We start from the raw sequence: 20,648 nt of genomic DNA on the forward strand, positions 1-20,648 counted from the left end.
GTGAATGGGAACTGCAGCCCCTCTGGGCCCTGTCTTCGTCAGGATGCCTGATATTGAATAGCCCCCGCTCCTTAACAGCAGAGCTCGGTGTTGTGATTATCATTTGAAAGCTTTGGAAATCTGAGAGTTGCTCCCGGAATGAAAAGGTAAGTGCAGTAGTTGTTAGCAGGTTCAATATTTTGGTCAGTTTAGCGGTTGCCTAGTAACTGAAGTGAAACTGACCAGAAGATGGAAAAACTTGAAATTCATTTCCAGGGATTGCCCCAGACTGCCAAGAAGGCACCTTCCTGTTTTAATGTCACTAATTTTTTTTTGTAAGTCCCTTGAAATCCTTTGGAGATGATGCACTGTTTTCTGGATGTTAGGTGTACTGATGAATATCCACAACCATTCACTGTCTGAGAAGAAATCCCAAGAGTCTGCATTTGCGAGGAGGCTCTCGAGACCACCCACATCCCCTAAACCAGGCAGGATGTGGGTGCCACTTCCCAGCCCCTATGGGTGCCAGCCTTGCCCATCCCTGCCTCTAGATGAAGCCAGGACCCTGGGAAACCCTCTGTTCCCTACAGCGTGTGTTTGACCCTGAACTGGCCCCTTGGTCACTGGCAGCAGCCAGGCAAAAAGTGAGGAATGGCTGAAAATAGGCAAGGGTGGGCCAGTGGACCCCCAGGTAGCCACAGATCCATCCCTTATCTCCAAACCCCCAGGACTGGGGAATTGTACCCAGGGAGACCTGCCGGCTCCTCGAGCAGCCTCTCTCTGAGAATTAAAGCCCTGGCCAGAGTCTTCTCCTGGTGGAGGGGAGTTATCAGTGAGGACTCTGAGGGCCTGGAGTCCTCCCCCTTCCTGTCCTCCCTACACGCAGCAAAAATGCCTTGAACACCTGCTCTGCACCTTTCTGCTCCAATTCCTCTTGAGAGACACAGAGCAGAACCTGCCTCTCTGTCCTCCCTCCACCTACGCTGCCAGAAAGGGTAGCTGGTACTCCAGGGGGAAATCGGCCCCAGAGGGGAACACCCCTCTGGAAGACAGACCCCAAGCCCAACAGTGTCTGTGATCCGAAGCAAAACAGATGGACCACAGGTACAAAACAAGCATGGAAAATACTCCAGCAGACAAGGAAGACGTGACCAAGGCAGAGCAGAAACAAGGAGTCATTAAAAAACAAATGAAGAAGTGCCTGGGTGGCTCAGTGGTTAAGCCTCTGCCTTCGGCTCAGGTCATGATCCCAGGGTCCTGGGATCGAGCCCCACATCGGGCTCCCTGCTCCATGGGAAGCCTGCTTCTCCCTCTCCCACTCCCCCTGTGTGTGTTCCCTCTCTCGCTGTGTCTCTCTCTGTCAAATAAAAAAATCTTTTAAAAAAGTAAAAATAAAAAACGACTGAAGTATGAAGAACAGAATCACCAAACTAAGGAACAAAAGAGAAAAGTTAAGTTACAGGATGGGTGCAGCTACATAAATCTGGGTCAAACTGAAGAACCAGCCAGAAGGCAGCAGGAAAGGCTAAAGAAACAGCAGGTGCAAAGCAAAGGTTGAGTGTTGTAGAGGGACTGAAGGAGATGGGGGCTCACAGAGGACCCCACAGGAGAATTAGCGGGAAACCCTCCCCGCCAGAGGCTCGGGATCTCGGCTCCTTCCATCCAGGCCATTGCCCTGCAGACCGCTGGGTTGTGTAGCGGCCTGCAGATCTGGTTCCAGGCCCCCGGCCGCGATGCCTTTCCCGCCCTCTCCTCTCCCACAAATACGCGACACCAGCAAATGCAGGAGCCACGTCTATATGGGCCTGTCCTGTAGTACCCGACCAGGGCCGGGACACTGGCAGGTGTTGGGAAGCGGTCATGGGATGAGCGAGGGAGTGAGTGAGCTCTGCCGGTAGCCGGGGAAGTCAGCCGAGTAGATCTGGATTTTGTAAATACGCGATGAATAACCATCTGATTAAAGTTCCAAACTGTGCTTAATGGGATTTGCCTTGGGAAAAGTCCGTTAACTTTTTCTTTCACCTTGAACCCAGCGAAGTTCGCACTTCGTTGAGGACACTCCGTACCGACCGTCAGGCGTCCTTTTCTGTCGTGTTTAAGCCCCTTCACACTTCCATTTATTTCTTTGCCCTTTGGAGTCAGCAGACTCCCTTCTATGGTACTGAGGCTTTTCCAAGAGGTCTTGAGGTTTCTGGCTGAGATGTTTCCTAATGTCAGCCCCCCACCCCCACCCCCGGCACCCAGCACTTCACTGCAGGGGCCCAGGTTGGGTGGCTGGGTCTTCCAGAGACAACTGCCTTCTTTACAAAATTGCCCTAAAAATAGCTTCATTTCACTTAAGCCATTTTAGAAATTGTTTCGGATTTTGTTCAGACCCAGCTCAAAGCAGGATACTATTTCAAACAGGTATAATGAGCATCGAGCCCTATCACAAGGCCTCTGTTACCCGGTTCAGGCTGCTGGGAGTTGATACGGCTGCCTCATTGGGAAGAGCCTCGGGGCCAGAGGGGGCGCAGGATGCAGCAAAGAACAAAAACAGACCAGCCAGGGCCCAAGTCCAGTTTGGCCAACTCTTGATATTAAGGGTGGGGTGGTGGTGAGAGCCAGACAAGCAGGTTTCAGGGACAGAAGAACCCGCTCAGAGTTGGGCCCGTGTAGGTGCCCCGAACTGTCCCAGGGAGTAGACTGGCCCACCGCTGGCAGGACAGGCCGCACCCAGGACCCCGGCCTCTAGCCCGATGCCAAGCCCTGCTCAAGCTCCAGGGCTGAGGGTGAAGGAGACACACAGCCAGGCCTTCAGAAAGCTCCCAGTGTACGGGGACCTCAGCTCTAACCTGTCAACTCAAACCTGTGGCGGTGGGGGAGGGACTGCGCTACTCCCTGAGATGGAGCAGTTAGGAGGGTTTGGGGAGTGCTGGGGGTGGGGGCAGAAGTAGGAGATGAGGGTCCGGAGTGGAGGGCAAGTCAGGGAGACAGCACCGTCCGAGGCTCTTTATAGGCCCACAAGTGGGGGGAGCTGTGGGAGCACAGGGCCCTGGGGCTGAGGGGGTGGGCCAAGGCGCGTGGTGGGCGGAGCCTCATGGAAGGGCCTGGTGTAGAGCACCGAGCAGGGGACAGGGGCCTCCTGGGTCCACCTGGAGTATGGAATCGGGGGGCCCTGCAGGAGCGGGCCCTGAACCCGGGCAAGGATCTGTGGCTGTAACATTGTGCTCCCTCTTTGCCACGGGCCTACTGAGTCAGCCTTGGCCTCCTGACAGGGGCCATGGGGAGCGGTCCCGCAGAAGATGGGGCCGTGTTTGCCCAGGTAGCCTGTTCTAACCTACCACAGACTTTTGGAATTAGGCCTTTATTAGAACTCAGCGTTCTTCTCTCTCTCATGATGTTGCATGTTGGGATCTCATATTTGCCTTCAGGTGACTCAAAGGAGTACTTTAAAAACAGAAAAAAGGAAAAAAAGACCCTAACAGCTCCCTGTGCATGAGCCGGTGAGGTGATGACCATGAACTCGGGTGGTTAATAGAGCAGACTGCAGAGTCCCCCAGCCTCCATTCCTATCGTCCCACGTCCCTCTCCTCCACCTTCTTGTGGTTCGTTTCCATCCTGGCAAACTTTTGTTCATCCTTCAAAACCCAGTTCACACATCACCTCCTTTGAAGCCTTCCCAGATTCCCTCCTCCGAGGAGAATTTCTCTCTCCCTCCTGTTTTTTGGGGGCACTCTTCAGTCTCCAGGTAGGACACATCGTATTTTATCTTTTGATGGCTCTGTCTCCCCAGTGAAATTGGGCAGGGCGGCCGATCCCACAACACAAGCGCACCTCCTCCCGATGGGCAGCCGAGTCCCCTCACAGGTCCACGCGGCCCCTCTCTCCACCAGTGCCCAGGACTCTGCCAGGCCTGTGTGGCTATGGATCATTGTGCTGAGCTGGAAACCATGGTCACCCCGAGCCCGCCCACTGCCAACTAACGGCTCTCTCTCTCTCTTTCTCTCTCTCTCTCTCACCTTCCTAGGGCCGACGAAATTGAAATGATCATGACGGACCTTGAAAGAGCAAACCAGGTAGGATGTTTCATGGCCTCAGGCTTAAAATCCCAACAGCGTAGCTGTTTATGTCATCTTGCTAGATGCTTCTAAGTTCGAAAGCCAGTTATTCTCGTATTTTTTACGTATGATTGTCAATGTCGACGCTTTTTCCAGTGTCATGAGAAGTATGTGGAAGGTCCCTTGGCGAGTCTTTGGTGTGGCCCCAGTGTCCCAGACTCCCTTGGTGACTGCAGAGTGGCTGTTGGTTTTTCTTTTCCTTAATCCATTTCTTAAATAACCGGTTCTGCTCCGACGGCAGCCGTTACGCTCGAGTCTGGACCAGTGAGTCATACCGTAGGGAAGTCTTCATCTCTGCCTTCAAATGCTTTGAAGCCACTTGCTCAACTGACAGCCCTCTCCTGGCTGATACTTAGGTGGCACAGATGCCTTGGGGAATGTACTTGGCACTGTGTCTGGCACAAAATACCGCACAGAACGGGGTGGCTCCAAATACTCAGCTGCCTGGGGCCCTGGGTGGCTCAGTCGGTTAAGTGTCCAACTCTTGATCTCAGCTCAGGTCCTGATCTCGGGGTCGTGAGTTCAGGCCCCGCGTCAGGCTCCACACTCGGCATTGGGCCTCCTAAAATAAATAAATACCCCCCAGAACCCCTGACTTATTCCCCAAGGACTCCACCGAACAGGAAAACATTGCGCTTTAGCAAATGGTGTTGCTGCTTTGGAAAGAAAGAGTCTCCCCGTTTATTTCCTTTATTTATGGGGAGAAACACCCAAAGCTGTGATCGAGCTCTCAGCCTCAGAAGGCCCCAGGCTGTGGCCACGGGCACAGGAAAGCTTAGTGGTTTCCCTCAGGTAGAATCATGTGTATCCATGGTCCTGCAGTAGTAAGAAGGGCTGACAGCTCTTGAGTAACTTGAGCCTGGCTCTGTTCTGAGCTCTTGCCATGCACTGAGCCACCGAACCCTCCCTGCAACCCACTCAGGTCGCTGCTGGTAGGATTCCCCATTTTACAGACAAGGACACTGAGGTCAGTGCTGGTCAGGGGCAGAGCTGGGATCGGAGCCTGTGCTCCTCACCGCCACCCTCAGAACCAGGGACACAGAACACAGGTCACTTTGCCTTTCTTTCAGACCCTCTCAGCTCCCAAACATACCCGTCCACACAGCTCCTCGCTGCCAAGCACTACTCCTTCACCCCACAAAAGTGCTTAAGCATTTATTTACCTTTATTTGCTTAAACGAATTTACTTTGGCCCCTTTACTCTTACTCGGCACTGCTCAACTTTGCAGAGACCTTAACTCAGAAGAAGGTACTAGAAAGAGTTCACCTTCTCTGTCAGACGGTTGCCCTTTGGGCATCCCAGATTTGTTCCGTGGCCAATCTCGAACGTGCCTCTCCCTTTGATGGTGCTTTGGGGTAAGCTCCAGGTTGTGCAACAGAGAGCCGCGGTCTGGGAAAATCAAATGGACTGTCTCGTGCTGTCTCCGAGGCAGTCCCCAGGTACTGAAGAAGTTTGGCCAACTTGGCGTACTTCTCAAAGTGCCGAAGGCCACTTGGCTGGATCTCAGTCCTGGGAGACACCAGGCAGGGCTGTGGAGAAAGGGACCACCTCTTGGTTCAGGTCCCAACTCTGTGTTTGCTGGTTGTGTGGCCTCGGACTCTTAACTGCTTACAGTTCTTTAAAAAAGAAAAGAAAAAAGATGAACTTTTGCAAACACGCTAAGGGAGAGAGGAGTCAAAGTCATAGAGAAGGTGGAATCCTGGTTGGCAGGGGCTGGGTGAGGGGGTACTGGTTAGTGGGTATAGAGCTTCAGCTTTGCAAGATGAAAAAGTTGGGGAGATCGGTTGAACGACCACGTGAATGCACTTAACACTGCTGAAACGTACACTTGAAAATTGGTTAAGATGGTGTATTTTCTATGTATTTTGCCATGATTAAAATGTTTTAACTTTTTTTTTAATGTAAGAAAGAAAGGGAGGGAATGATAACTGGCACTTCCTTTGCACGATTGCTCTGGGGGTTAGAGGTTAAAATGCCCGAGTACGAAGTAGGTACTTAGATAAATCTGTAGTTGCCGAAGAAGTGCATATTTGGTGGGAGAGTTATATAAAGTCCTGCACTGGGGAAATACCAGTATGGTGGGCATGGGAGAAGTGTAGGCGAGTTCTAACCGACAATTCAGGGTGAGTTAGAGCCTGATGTGGCTGCCCAGAAAAATGAATGCAACCTCAGGCTGCGTTAATAGAAATAAGAGTTTCTAGAATGAAGGAAGTAGTATTCTGCACCAATCTGTAGCCATCAGTCCATGCCCAGGGAATTATAATTTATTCTGGAAACCACACTATGAGGACAGCTGGGACCTCGAGTGCATTCAGGCTCCACCCCGTGGCCAGGACCAGGAAGGAACCCTCACAGAAAAGAAATCAGGAGGTTTGGGGACATTCCTGATCTCTGGGGAACAGAGAGAGAAGACAGAGGGGCTTGACACCAAGCACCAGAGGAATAATTTCAGGAATTTGGGATGTGACAAGGTTACAAAGGGGAAAGCCTCGGGTGGGAACATCATGGATTCTGTCCCATAGCTCTCCAGGGCTGGCCCGGGGAAGGGGTCAGGCTTTTTCATGGCCATGGCCACACTTGGAGGCTGGAGGCTGGTGAGAGGGACCTTACTCCTGATGTAGAGAAGCCCTCTCTCAGTCCTGGCTCTCCAGAGGTGCCCAGAGCTGTGAAGGCAGATGCAGGCCAGCCCTCGCTGTGGGTGTGAGGTCAGGGATCAGACACAGAGGGAACAGGAGAGATTGCACTTGACTCCGTGTGTTAACAAAGAGAAACATGCCCAGGGTGGCCATGAGGAAGACAGTGTTGCAGGCAGGCGCAGAAGGACATGGTGAGCCCTGGGGATTCTGGGCCATTCCGTAAAGCCAAAACAAGGAGGTGCAGGGTGGGAGAGTAGGCCCACAGGAGGGGATCTAGATCCAGGTTTGGGGGAGGACTTTGAACGTCAGGCCTCTGCGTGGAAGACCTCTTTCTGAGAACGGTGGAGAACCCTGGGCAGGAGTGAGATGTCGGACTTGGTGTTCTAGAAGGATCCCCCTGGCGGGACATCAGAGAACGGATGGGAGTGGAACGACTGGAAGCATCAGTGTCAGGGCAAGGCAGACTCGGGCCCGCAACAAGGCAGTCCCAAGCAGAGAGGAGGCGGCAGGGCGGGAGGAGGGGGACGAAGGAGCCGCACGCTGGTGCAAGCACAGCCAGACATCTGGTTCAGCCGCCTTTCCCATCAAGGGAAATCCCCAAGAGGAGCAGTTTACTAGTTCATTGGCATATAACATTATTTTTGCACTAGGTTTATAGTCACAATGTTCTACTGAGACCTGAAGCTGTTTTCTTGCTGCCGCACTCGTGTTTCTGTTGCGGCAAAGTGGAGGGGTGGTCAGCAGCCGACAGCCTGGGGTCTCATTTACACCTGTTCGTTAGACTTCAAGGCACTTGCCTTCATACGCGCTGCCTTGATTGGTGGCCGTGATGGTTCAGAACGTTGAAGACTGCGTGATAAATAAGAAGCCACAACTTTGCGCTTTGCGACCATAGAAAGCCGTCTGGGGACTTCGGCCATTCTGGCACTTGGCCAGCTGTACCCTCACCCGTGTGCCTTTCTGAGCAGTTCTGATGTGAGCTGCTGGAGGCACAGAGTCCCAGCCGGCAGCAGGAGGTGGTCCTTCTTTGTGAGTGGTCCTCCTTCTGCTAACCTGCTGATTCTTATGGAGGAGACTGCACTAACGGGAGGACCATCAGCTTGAAGCACAGCTTCACCTCCCCGAGGAAAAGAGCCAAGTGTACAGAAAAATGCAGAGCCACAGGAACTCCCAGCAAGGCATGGCACTTTCTTGAACCAAGGTTTCTGGGTTCCAGTGGGGAACAATTGGGTTTGCATCCCGGATCTCCTATTTCCAAGCCATGTGGCCTTGAACGAACCCCCAGGTTCCTGGTGTGTTTCCCCGTCTACAGAATGAGGGTAGTAATTCACACGTCTGAGAGAACACTGCTGAAAAAAACAAATCCACTGAATAAATTTTGAAGACCTTGATCAGCTTTATTCAACGATTCCTGAATCGGGCAGCATCCCATCCAGCAGACAGAAAGGAGCTCCGAGGAGAATAGAAGCCTTCTATAGGCAGAAAAGGGAAGGACAAGGAAAGAGCCGATTGTTTCAGGCGGGGTCCCCTTCCTATGGGAGCCGGGAGGGGTCTGTTGGACAGATGACCTCACTAGCGTTGACCAGGAAATTCCAGATTGACGGGCTAAAGGTCCCCTTCCCGGGAGAGGCTGACACTGCAATTAGGTTAGGTCTTCCATCTTGGTTTGCTGACATGGGGTTTGGCACAAGTGACTCTATTTGGGCCTGTTGTCTCTCTTTTAACAATTCTGCCCTTTTGATCAGACTCTTAGCCTAACGGGGAGATTCTCATGATCAGAATTTAAGGCGTTAGTGCCGTTCTCAGCCACCACTCTGTAGTCTCACAGCTTTCACTGATCTTCTGTGTGATATTCCCAGGCCGTGATGTTTTCTGTGGAATTCCTGTGGTGGTCACGGGATCACGACTTCAGGCTCATCGTTTCTTAGTGGGTCATTCTTTTCATTGCTTTTCTGACGTTCCAGGCTTGAGATCATTCGCTTGATGGTTAGTGGATTCAAACATGCATTTAAAGCTTTTGAGAGAATACAGCACACCAGGGAGGTTACTATGATTATTATAAGCAGGATAATTCCCAGTGTCTGGAATGTACTTTGGAGCCATGGTCCCCAAGACCCAAACGATTCAAAATCAAATAAGTCAAAGAGCGATCCTGTTGAAAGAGTCCCCTTTCTAAGCCCAGTGGCTTGCTCAGTGGTTTTATGTAAACGAGTTCCTACTTTTTCAGAAGTGTTAATCCAGGTGCAGCAAGTGGTGTTGATCACAGCACAGACCGCTTCTTGTTCAGCCAAAAGATGATCAAGGCCTGTTATCAAGAACAACCTTGGCCAGAGAGTCTAAGGGCCTTTATTGAGCAGCTATTGCTTTGGCAATATACTCCCCAGTACTTTCAAGAGTTAAGGAGAGGTTCCGGGTCATAACCTCATTGGCATTTACTGCTAACCAGGGAAGTAGGGCCTGGGCAAAGGAAGCAAATCCTGAATCACCAGTGCCTCCCAGTAGGTCCTTTCTAACTCGAAATTCAGAGGCTGACCAGTGAGCTGTCTCAGTCTGTGGACAGTTAGGGGCACGTTAGATAAACCAAGAGGCATTGCCCAGTTATGCGTCAGCCAGCCAGGTATGCACAGGCCCAGGGAGAATGATAACTGCCCCAGGCAAAGATCAACCTATCGGGGCACAAAGCATTCCCACTAAGGTGATGCTGTTAATGGACAGGTAGGAGTCCTTTATGACAAATCCAGCAGTCTGAAAGGCAAAGGTTACCCCTGCTCCTAGCAGTGGCCTGGGAGATACGGGTGATGGTGTTCTCTTTCCAGGCTAACCCCAGAGTCAAGGAACAAAAGGGAAGAAAGGGTGTCCTGTTCAGTTCAAGTATGAGGTCTCCATCCAGCATCTTGGGGAGAAGCAGCCCACGTCGGTGTCATCTGCTTCTCTTCCTAGTCATTCCATGCAGAGGGTCTCCAGCATTCGAACAAGACCAGCTGTCGAGTGGAGCCTTCTTTAGCTGTGAGATGTGTACTCAAGCTTCAGGTCCCTGAAGTCTGGCTGCCATCTGGGCACTGAGGAGGATCTGGTCTCGTCCCTTCCAAGGAGATTCAAGGGCAGTCTTTGTTACTCATGAATCCAAATCAGAAGAGTGGGAGGAAATTGGAAATGTTAGTTTTGAGAGTCATGGCCAGATATTTGAGGAAACTAGAAGAATCCAGGATCCAGTCCAGTTTATAGGTCTTTTTTTATCAAAAAAAACTCAAAGACAATTAGGATTAGTATCTGCTATCTACAAAGGTGCAAACATAAGTCTTCTCTCTGCAATCACCCCTATTCTTTTTTTTACTACAGATAATCACAGTGAAAGTAATTTTACATTCAACTTGGCCTGATTATTTACGTTAAGTGCAGCAAGAATAGTGACTGACCACGTAAGCTCCTCCATGCTTTCAAAGCTGGAACCTTGTAAGCAAAGAACCAGGTTGATTTTTTTAAGGGGCTTTATTTATTGGCCTCATAAAGTCAAATTTAGTTCCTTAAAGCTGTCTGGTCATATCTGAGTCTGTGCACATCTCTCAAATATGACAAGCAGGTCAAACCCTTGGTAATATAGCCAATACTTCCAATGGTGTCCTGTCACAAGGAGAACACATTCTCGTTGAACTTACCCAAAAACAAACTAGATTGCTGTGAAAAGAATAAAGTTTCTGAGTTCCGGAGGGATCAGGTTGAGAAAAGTTTCCTTAAATCTGGAAAAAATGAAACATCAGTGTTTCAAACAAGAAGTCATAAAAATTACAGTCATTCTTCTCAGTTCATTCATTTCCTTGTTATTAATCCTTATTGTGCTTGAATCTAGTGGGTTTTGTTTTTCCCCGTATGTTCTGGAAATTCTTACCCAGTTCAGTTTCGTGATCTTGGTTGTCCAAAATTTGGACTTGTCACAGTCCTTTCCATGAAACCCTGTGAAGATGAAGCACTTTTGTAGGAAAACTTGTGCAAAAACATCTGAGTAAAACAACAACTCTGTAAATGACAAAGACTTCAAAATGTCCATTGTGAAAGATCTGCTGAGAGTTCATTTGATAAGGAATTGTAGTCATTTCAGTGATGTATGACATTTTAAGATAATAACTGGAATCATGACATAATACCAGGATAAATCAGATTTCTAGGAATCTCACACAATTTCTGAAACACTTATATACCTATACAAATACAACATAAAGAAGACTCAGTACAAAGCTTCCCGTGTGATTTAACAAATCAAATAAGCCGAGTTAGTTTTAACATCTCCCTTTTTATAAGGCAAGAGAATAAATCCTAAGACCCCTCTGGAAAAATCTCAAAGTTAGTTCCAAGTCAAAAAGACTTCATTTAGCATTTGATTCACAGAAGTTTGTCAAAAAAAAAAAAAAAAAAAGGATTTTAGAACACTTGGTCAAGTAGGATCATAGGTCACTGTGACACAAAACTTACTCCTCTATTTAACCATAGTGACAACTGAAGACCTTGAAGGCAAATGTGGAAAGTTAAATAGTTGTTTTAAAAAAAAACAAAACAAATCCTTAGCTCATTTAGTAGAGAAGACAGCTTTCTTAAGGAATCAAAGACCTGATAAAGACCCAGGAAATTATTTTGACAAGACACAAAATCTTCGTTTTCTAGGCAGGTTCTTTAAAAGGTAAAGAAGAACCTTTTAGGGGCACCTGGATGGCTCAATCAGTTGGGCGCCTTCGGCTCGGGTCATGATCCCAGAGTGCTGGGATCGAGCCCCGCATCGGGCTCCCTGCTCCGCGGGAAGCCTGCTTCTCCCTCTCCCACTCCCCCTGCTTGTGTTCCCTCTCTTGCTGTGTCTCTTTCTGTCAAATAAATAAATAAAATCTTAAAAAAAAAACAAAAAAAGAACCTTTTACAGTCTCTTATCAAGAGAAAACAGTAGTTCAAGAAAACTGTTCTTTTAAAAGAGAAAACCAGCGCGCCTGTCTGGCTTAGTCCGTAGAGCACGTGACTCTTGATCTCAGCTCTGTGAGTCCGAGCCCCATGTTGGGTATAGAGATTACTTAAAAATAATAAAATCTATTTTAAAAAAATAAAAGAGAGAAAACCGAACTCTGTGTACCAAATCACTTTTGATGTTAAAACCCACTTAACTGTATTACATTTATTCTAATCTTAGCTAGCTTAACCACAGATGAAAATTTCTTTCCAAAGATTTCTTTTCCACAAATCTACAACTTTTCTTTTCTGCATTCAGATTTTGCCCTGTGTTTTTCCTTTCACCCATTCTGAAGTAAACAGCCTCACTTTAAGACAAAATCATTTTCGGGTGCCTGGGTCGCTCAGTCGTTAAGCGTCTGCCTTCGGCTCAGGTCATGATCCCAGGGTCCCGGGATCGAGCCCCACATCAGGCTCCCTGCTCTGCGGGAAGCCTGCTTCTCCTTCTCCCACTCCCCCTGCTTGTGTTCCCTCTCTCACTGTGTCTCTCTGTCAAATAAATAAATAAAATCTTTAAAAAAAATCATTTTCTTTTCCTTCAACACAAATGCCTCTCTGTTCTTCATACATCCTTTGAAAACACAGATCTTACTTTCCTTGCATACAGAGATGTTTCCTTTATTATTTCTAGTAGTTTAATTACCCATATTAGAATTTTTAGCCCTGAGGAGCCTTGAATTTCTAGTGGAAACGAAGAAGTAAGTAATCATGAACTTTTACATCAGCGTTCTGTGGCTTGACAAATGTATAAATACGTGGTATAATTTCTAGTAACGTGGTTTCTCATAGTTTTTCAGTGTGGCACAAAATGTTTCTTACTGGTAGACCCAAATCTCTTTGGTTCCTCTGTAAAAGGATGCCCAAAGTGGATAAACCTGTGTTCAGTGATTAATTAGCCTTTTGCGATGAATCTTGCAATGAAACTGTTTTGGAATTTTGAAGCATCTTGGAGACTTCTGCCTGCCAGTTAATAGGTACCCCATTCGGTTTGTTTGATTTGGGAGTCCTTGCTTTCAAGTGCACTGCTTAAATGATCTTCTCTAACTGGAACATTCCTCATAATGGCCATTGTAATTCTAGGTTGTTTTAATAAGATTTTGCCACATTTGTAGATATTTAAAGGTTCTGAGACTGTAGTTCTTCGACATAAAATAAGCAGGTGTATCAGTAGGTGATGTGCTCAACTCTTTGGGATGATGATGATGATGATGATGATTACTGTTTGAGCTAAGCCTTTGGGTCTTTGGGAGCCAAACTAATATGTAAAAGGGATAGGCTGCTGGGTTGGGAGTGGTGTGATGTTTTACAGTGTGCCTGATTGCATGGAAATTTTCTTGAGGTTGGCAGGTGACCCTAATATCGCTCTAACCTAACCTAACTCACCCTAACACAGGGGTCTTAGAGTTACGTGGGTCTAAACAGGGACTTGGGTCACCAGCACAGGGCCAGCTTGGGACACAGGACAATAAGTGTCTCATCTCTGGCCTGTAATAGGCCTTCCTGACCTCTCTTCTGCAGAATCACTGAAGCAGGGTCACCTCTGGGGTTCTGGCTGTTCTCTGGAGTCCTGTGTGGGTATTGCTTTGGACCAGAAGTTGGCTGTGTGCTTTCCAAAGCAATGGAGTCCATCCCTTTGGGAGACTCATTTGTTGGCCTTGCTAGCCTTCCCTCTCTTTTATCTTTCTAGAGTACAGGGCCTTGTGGAGAGCAGGCCGAGAGATCATCCCCAAGGAGGGCTCGCCTTCTTCTCAAAATTGTCCAAATGTGGTGTTATGTGTCCTTGAGTATGGTAGCCAGAAAAATGGTCCCCAGAGATGCTACCTCCTAAACCCAACGACTTGTGAATACATTAGTGTACCTGGCATAGGGGGGCTAAGGCTGTTAACAGCTGACTTTGAGGTGGGGAGATGACCCAGGAGTGTGTGAGTGGACCCCATGTTACCACAGGGTCCTCAGATGCAGAAGAGCCCACATTAGAGCGATGTGCTGGCTTTAAAGATGGAGGAAGGGGCCATGTGCCAGGGAATGTGGGTGGCCTCCAGAAGCTGGAAATGGCAGGAAAACAGATTCTCCCCCAGAGCTTCAGAAAGGAACACAGCCCTGCCCGCAGTGTGATCTTAGCCCAGTGAGACCCATTGCAGACTCTTGACTTCCAGAACTATAAGATAATAAATGTGTGTCATTAAAATCCACTAAATTTGTAGTAATTTGTTCCAGGAGCCTTAGCAAAGTAACAGAAGGAGGGCTTGCCTGCTAACAGACTCGTGTTCTTAGCCAGGTCCCACCCCTGGGAAGCCATGGGTCTACCTGGAGGCTCAGCCCATTGCCAGCTCATGTGGCTGCTTTGTCCCTGGAGGGACTTGCTCATCACTGGTGGCCCCACGCCTGGGTTTTCATGGCCACACATACAGAAGGGGACAAGACACAAAGACCAGGGCCAAGTTGGGCAGGAGACTGGATCAGACACCCACCACCACCATCACCACCATTTAAAACCAAGGACCCCAAACTGGGAAAAGCCTGGATTCCATCATGTCTCAACCCTGGTTCTGGGGGGGAGTGAAAACATGCCTCCCTGAAGAATGCCTAACCACAGCCACCTCTCCCTGCGTCTTACGCCAGGCTGTGACTGGCCTCACCAGCCTTCCCCCTGGGCCTTCACCCACCCCACCTGAGGCTCTTGCCTTTGCCCACTATCTGCCCCACCCCGCCGTGCCTCCTCCATATTTTATGAATCAAATTTTTCAGACTTCAAGGTCTAGAAATAGCTGTCGGCATCCTATATCGGCTTTCTAATGTGTCCTCCTTCGGGGGCTGAGTTGAGGGAAGGCATCCCTTACTGCCCTTCCTGGGGCCCTTCAGGAGCCCTTGAGGAGTTGGGTGGGGAGGCCAGGAGGTCCCCATGGGCCTCCCTTTAGGATGAGGAGACACCCCGGACCCACCGTTCTGGCTGCCCTTCCCGAGATACAAAGCTGTGCTTTGGGCCAGCCAGTGTCACATACGTGGGGACTCATCCCTGCTTTGCGGTGGCTTGACTGGCAGAAGACTTCTTAAATCAAAGTGCTGCCAGCTGCTTCCTGCCCTCCGGCTGACTGCTGAAGCCCAGCTACAGTCTCCAGTCACCTTGCCCTAAGACGTCTTCCATCTTCAGATGCGGAAGGAGTAATGACCACCTGAGGCAGCACCTGCCGGGGGCCTTAATAATAGAAATAATAGTTGATGATTGGACACCTGTCCCCGCGTGGTGGGCGCTCTCAGGCCCTGGGCTCCTGTTACCTCCTTGGTCCTCCGTAGGCCCGTAAGGGCTCACGCGGCCACTGGGCTGCGTCTGTGCGTGTAGTCAGGTCTACCACCAGAGGCAGGCAGTGTCCCCACTCGTCGTGTGCCCTCCGGCTTCACTTTTCCCCCGTGCTGGTGGCACCCACTCTCGCTTCCCAGGAAAGTACAGAAAGTCAGCAACAGCCAGCAGAGGAAGCGTCTTGGGGGGGCAGCCCGGGCTTGGCAAGGGGTGGCCACTGGATCCCACACCCCCCTCTGCACCCGGAATAGTGCGGGGCTGACCCAGCACAGCGCCCCTTTTTCTTCCTGCCTCAGCTGCCGACGATGAGACTAAATCTACAGCCGTAGGAACTGGTTCCCCCCAGCTGCCTACTGGCGGCTGCTCCCGGTCCTTCAGCTGCTCTTGGGCCTGCTTTTATTTCTCCTCTGCTCTGAGCCTCTTTAGCTGCACAAACGACCTCAACTCCTTTTGTTTTGTTTTGTTTTGTTTTGTTTTGTTTTGTTTTGTGTTTGATGTCCTCGGTGCATAAATCCTAAACGTATCGTACGAATCCTAAACAATCAAAAAGTTGCGCCGAAGTAACCAAGTCAAGCCAAATGTGGTAAAAAGGCCGTGACCCACCATGGGTAAGGCCACAGAGTGACTCTGTACGTGAACTTGGAAACCGAATGAAGTGCAGAAGCTCTGGAGAAATTACGCCAGGCGAGGAGAAAATCCTCAACAGCTAGATCGCGTCCGTGTTCCCTGAGCCACCCGCCTTTGGGGAGACCGTGCTGTGCGCCACACGGCTAAATGCCCGTAGTAGAGCCTCACCAGGCGGGGCTGCCCCGCCTCGTTGGCTGCTACTCAAACAGCTTCCCCACCAGGCTAAGAAATCTTTTTCCTAGTCCAAGAGACTAGAAATATGTCAAATACACCTCATTCCTGGCAGAGTTGTGGGGGTTTTATGCCCAAGGGCTTCGCCGACTAGAAAGAGAAGAGTAAACTTTTCAGTAATAATGACAAGATTATCAGAAAAATTTGGAGTGGCACATCCAGGATTCTGCCACTGAGGAGGGGATTTCGTGAGCACAGACAGGCCTGGCCAGGCGCCGTGCGAATTAGATGGAGCGAGCTTCCAAGCGCCCCTGGAGAAGCAGGGCGGGCGGCCACCAGCACCACCCTGGGCAGAAGTAACTGCTGTAGAAACACCCTAATTTGTCCTGCGGCAGAATCGCCGAAGGCTGCCAAACCCATTCCTCAGCCAGCTAGATTGATCTAGAAGTACCGGGCAGGCTTACTTCCTGTATCTCTTCTTCAGTCCTTTCTTAGCAATTAGCCGACACGGGGCGCCTGGGTGGCTCAGTTGTTAAGCGTCTGCCTTCGGCTCGGGTCCTGATCCCAGGGTCCTGGGATCGAGTCCCGCATCGGGCTCCCTGCTCCGTGGGGAGTCTGCTTCTCCCTCTCCCTCTGCCTCTTCCACTGACCCTGCTTGTGGTCACGCTCTCTCTCTGTCAAATAAATAAAAATCTTAAAAAGAAGAAGAAGAAGACACACGACATAGCCCTGCTCAGCCAGGCTCTCCTCGTTCATCTTTTCTCTCAGTGCAATGTGGGTCCAATGGAAAGAGTAGCGCACGACTTGCGGGCCGCGTGCCCAGTGCTACCATTTCCCAGCCGTCCTAGAGTTTCGTCCCCGTCATAACTGTAAAGGCAGGACGAGCCCAGTAATAAAACGCATGCGAATGAGTCCTGTGTGCAGGGCACTCCTGTGGAGGCTGATCCCTGTGAGGTCCCTGAGAAGGTGACTGTGTCCTTGTTCTGGGGGGGAAGGAAGAAGCTTGGTGGGCAGAGGTCGCTTGCCCCCGCTCTTCCGCCCGCTGCTTCCACCCTCTCAGGCGGTGGTCATCAGCATGTCCTGGTCTCACCGCCCGGGTGGGAAATCGTGCGTTACCATCCAATGGTATTGGTTTTCCCATCTGGGAATGACACGCAAATAGTGGAAGCTTGCCCCCTTTTCTTCTCGGCCCCCTTCCTGCAGTGGGCTCCGCGCCCCCTTACCCCCAGCGGGCCTGGCCGCGCTCCTGCCTCTGGCCCCCGGGTCGGCCTGGCCGGCTGGCTGCAAAACCCAGCATCGGCATCAGAAAACTTGGTCGGGTGAAGGGTTAAATATGTTGAAATAAGCCTGGCCGTCACAAAAGAGGCGGCATTTACACCCCGTACGTTTATGGAAATACTTGCTGAAGGAAAACAACCACAACATTGTGCACGTCTTTAGGAAGAGAATGGCCAAAGTGTCTTTAATTCACTGTTTACCCGTGAGAATTACTCCCAGGAGTAATCCTGCAATAAAATCTTCTTGGTCTATGAGAATAGAAAGAAATTGAATCAAAAGACTCTATTTCCACTTGTATTTATTCAGTCTGGGAAATTCAGTGGGCCGGAGCATTAGTATCAGCAGGGGATTCCTTGCTCCTAGCGTTAAATTACTGTCATAATCGCTCAATTATTTCTTCCTTGTACTGTTTAAAATAAAAATCCATCACATTCTATGTTTTTTTTCTAGCATTTATTAGGTTGAGTGTTTAGGAAAATCAATTATAGTCAGTCAGGCATGAATTGATGAATGTTCTTGTAATAATTGTCAGTTGTTAAACTGAATGTACTTTCTCTCTCACACTTTTCATTTCCTTCAGAGGGCAGAGGTGGCTCAGAGAGAGGCGGAGACTTTGAGGGAGCAGCTCTCGTCGGCCAACCACTCTCTCCAGCTGGCCTCGCAGATCCAGAAGGCGCCGGACGTGGTGGGTAGCCCAGCCCTGTGGGGACTCTGTCTGGGGATGGGACCTGTAACGGTCAGAGGAAGAGTTTTGCCAATGGGGCATCGATGCTAAGTGGTCGGCGTGTCGCCCGCCGGACGTGGAGGCTGAGGCAGGGGATCTCCTCACGAAAGAGAGGGCCCACCCAGCTAGGCCCGTGGGGAGACGGCTGGCAGAGGGTGGGCATGTGAGGCGGGAGCCTTACCAAAATGACACCGGAGGGGCGCCTGGGTGGCTCAGTCATTAAGCGTCTGCCTTCGGCTCAGGTCATGATCCCAGGGTCCTGGGATCGAGCCCCGCATCGGGCTCCCTGCTCAGCGGGAAGCCTGCTTCTCCCTCTCCCACTCCCCCGCTTGTGTTCCTGCTCTCACTAACTCTCTCTGTCAAATAAATAAATAAAATCTTTAAAAAAAAAAAAAAAAATGACACCGGAAAATTGGAGGTTTGGTCTCCACCTCGATATGTCCTTCCAACGTGAGAAAGCAGTTGGTGATGAGCGGGCAGGCCAAAGATGGAACAAAGCAATAACTGGCTCCAAGCCTAGATGGTAGCAGACTCACTGCAAGTGCCAACATTCGGAAGGAGGCACACATCTTATGCCTTTGTATGCCTCTTGATTTTTCTTAAGATGAATAAAAATTGCTCTTAGACGGAACTTTCCCAGCTCAATCGAGGCAGCTTTGACCTGGAGATTCCAGGCTCCCGCCTTGAGCGCCGTGCAGTGACGCGGGGCAGCGCGGAGTTAAAACCTGGATATTAGAGCCACGCCGCTGCGGTCAGACCCCAGCGCTGCATGACTTGGGGCAGGTAGCTTGACTTCCCCGGGCCTGGGTTTCATCATGCGTGTTGTAAGGGTTCTGGAAGTTCTTCCAAGCGAAGCGCTTAGAGCAAGGCCTGACCTAAAATCGGTGTCCGTCAACCTCAGCATGCACTTACTGCGGTTGGCCTCACCATCTCTGATCCGGGAGCCCCGGGTTCAAAGCTCAGCTCGTCACCTGTTTGCCCACAGACCTCAGGTAGTCAAACTTGGGCAGCCTCAGTTTCCTATGTGCAGAGTAGGAGTGGCCCCCAGGACCCTCCAGCTCCCGTGGCCTGTGGTGGGTGAGTTGTGCTTGTAGGTGCCCTAGATGACAAAGCGAAAGTTCCAGAATGTAAACCTGTGGGCCCAGGACGCAACTGGGACTTCTTAAAATTATTCCCCAGGAGCGAATCTGAAGCAGAGTTTTAGTGTGAGGACCCCTTTTTAAGAACGGATTTTTCATTTTCTGTCCTTAAGTTAACATTACGTTATAAAAATAGTTAATTAATTAATTAATGAACACTCAAGAAAACATGATTGTTTCAGGGTACAGAGAAAAAATTTCCATTTAAGGAGCCATCACAACATAGACTCTGGTATTCATTGTACCTGAAACATCCCCTTGGCTCCGTCGCTGTCCCTTCATCCAAGCTGCCTGCACAGGACCCAGCACCAGGGCTGAGGCGGGAGGAAGCCCTCTAGGAGGGAGTCAGTTCAGCTTCTCTCCCGGCCTCTGTGGTCGCCTGGGGTTCTCGAGAGAAAGCCGTCCATCCTCATGTGTCTACACGGGGCTCCCGAGCTAAATGGTTTTGATTGAAAGGATTTCTGGCACCATCCGAGACTGCAGCAACCAAAACATTTCAGAAGGAAATGAATGTTTTTGCAGGTAGAGTAAGTTGTGGGTCCTCGAGGCGCTTAAACACTTCATCATGGGCTAAGTGCAGTGTTTACGTGGCGCTGGTTCAGTCGTCCGAGAGCAGCCCTGCCAGGCCTCCCCCCTGGGCCTGCGTTCCCAGTAGCCCCAGCTCCAGCCAGTTGGGGAGCAAACATAGGAAACGAGGCCAGCGGGAAAATGTCTGTTGGGCTTGGCTGGCAGGACTCGGCAGAGGAACAGTGGAGTCTATAGATCGAGCAAAAGCCAAAACCGATCCATTGGGTGTCTTAACGGAATCGCCAATCGTGGAAGGCTCGCCTCTCGACGGGCTCTTGCCCTGTGGTGGGGGCCGCGCTGGGGCTTGATCTGGTGGTCTCCTTTATGCCTCAGGACACCGCTGTCATTAGAGGTAGGTTTTATTATCCTCATTTTACAAGTAAGGGAACAGGCCCAGAGAAGTTATTTACCCAAGGTCACACAGCTCAAACCTGATGAAGCTGGAGTTTGATCCTAAGTTGTCTTACTCCGTAACGCACTCTTTTCCCCCCTCCATCGACCTACTCTCCTTCGTGTGCATTGAATGAGACAGGACATATGCAGGTCCTTTGTCAAGTATTTATAGACAAATATTAGTTCAGGGCTCTGGTGCACCGCACCAGGCCACCCCTTGAACCTAAACAAACCATAATATTAGGAAACATGCCTATGTATCAGGCGACCCTACCAGGTAAGTCCACCAGATGGAATCAGCCTACTCTGGCCACTTGGTGTTGGCAGAAACACAGGGGGTCAGTAAGAAAGCAGAACTGAGGTCCCCATGCCCTCGTCTTTCCACCACTGGGATAAATATAAGTAAGGTATCTGTCTCTGAGTCTGGGGCCCTAGGCGCACCATCATTTCATGTAAGGTTCTTTTTTCCTGTCTCAAGTCGTACTGTTACATCTCATCCATATTTGATATGGAAGTGGCTGCAGGATAAAAGAGGTCATTACGTAGCTTATCTCGGCCTGGGCATGCTGATCTCCATTGGAGGACTCAGATGCACGCAGCTTGGGAGGGAGGGGTGGTGAACGGGGTTCAAAGGGACAAAATTCAGTGAAGTCCTACCTAAGTAACTTCTGCTTTTACATTCATTTTTCCCTTTGGACTGTCATCATCTTAAGGCCTTCCTTTTGTTTTTACCATGTTTTCAGACTCTA

The 20,648-nt window shown here is 50.0% G+C and overlaps 1 protein-coding gene across 9 annotated transcripts in view; it reads left to right on the plus strand.

Moving 5' to 3' along the window:
• Window positions 1-20,648, plus strand: part of CUX1 (cut like homeobox 1) — a 351,030-nt gene that overhangs the window by 245,130 nt on the left and 85,252 nt on the right. For all 9 annotated transcript variants that reach the window (XM_078074422.1, XM_078074425.1, XM_078074428.1 and 6 more), the window contains exons 9-10: window positions 3,989-4,037; window positions 17,657-17,761. In XM_078074422.1, coding sequence (XP_077930548.1) covers window positions 3,989-4,037; window positions 17,657-17,761 — 154 coding nt within the window. The remainder of the gene's footprint in view (window positions 1-3,988; window positions 4,038-17,656; window positions 17,762-20,648) is intronic.

The sequence above is a fragment of the Halichoerus grypus genome, chromosome 6 (assembly GCF_964656455.1).
Source record: "Halichoerus grypus chromosome 6, mHalGry1.hap1.1, whole genome shotgun sequence".
NCBI classification, from domain to species: Eukaryota; Metazoa; Chordata; class Mammalia; order Carnivora; family Phocidae; genus Halichoerus; species Halichoerus grypus.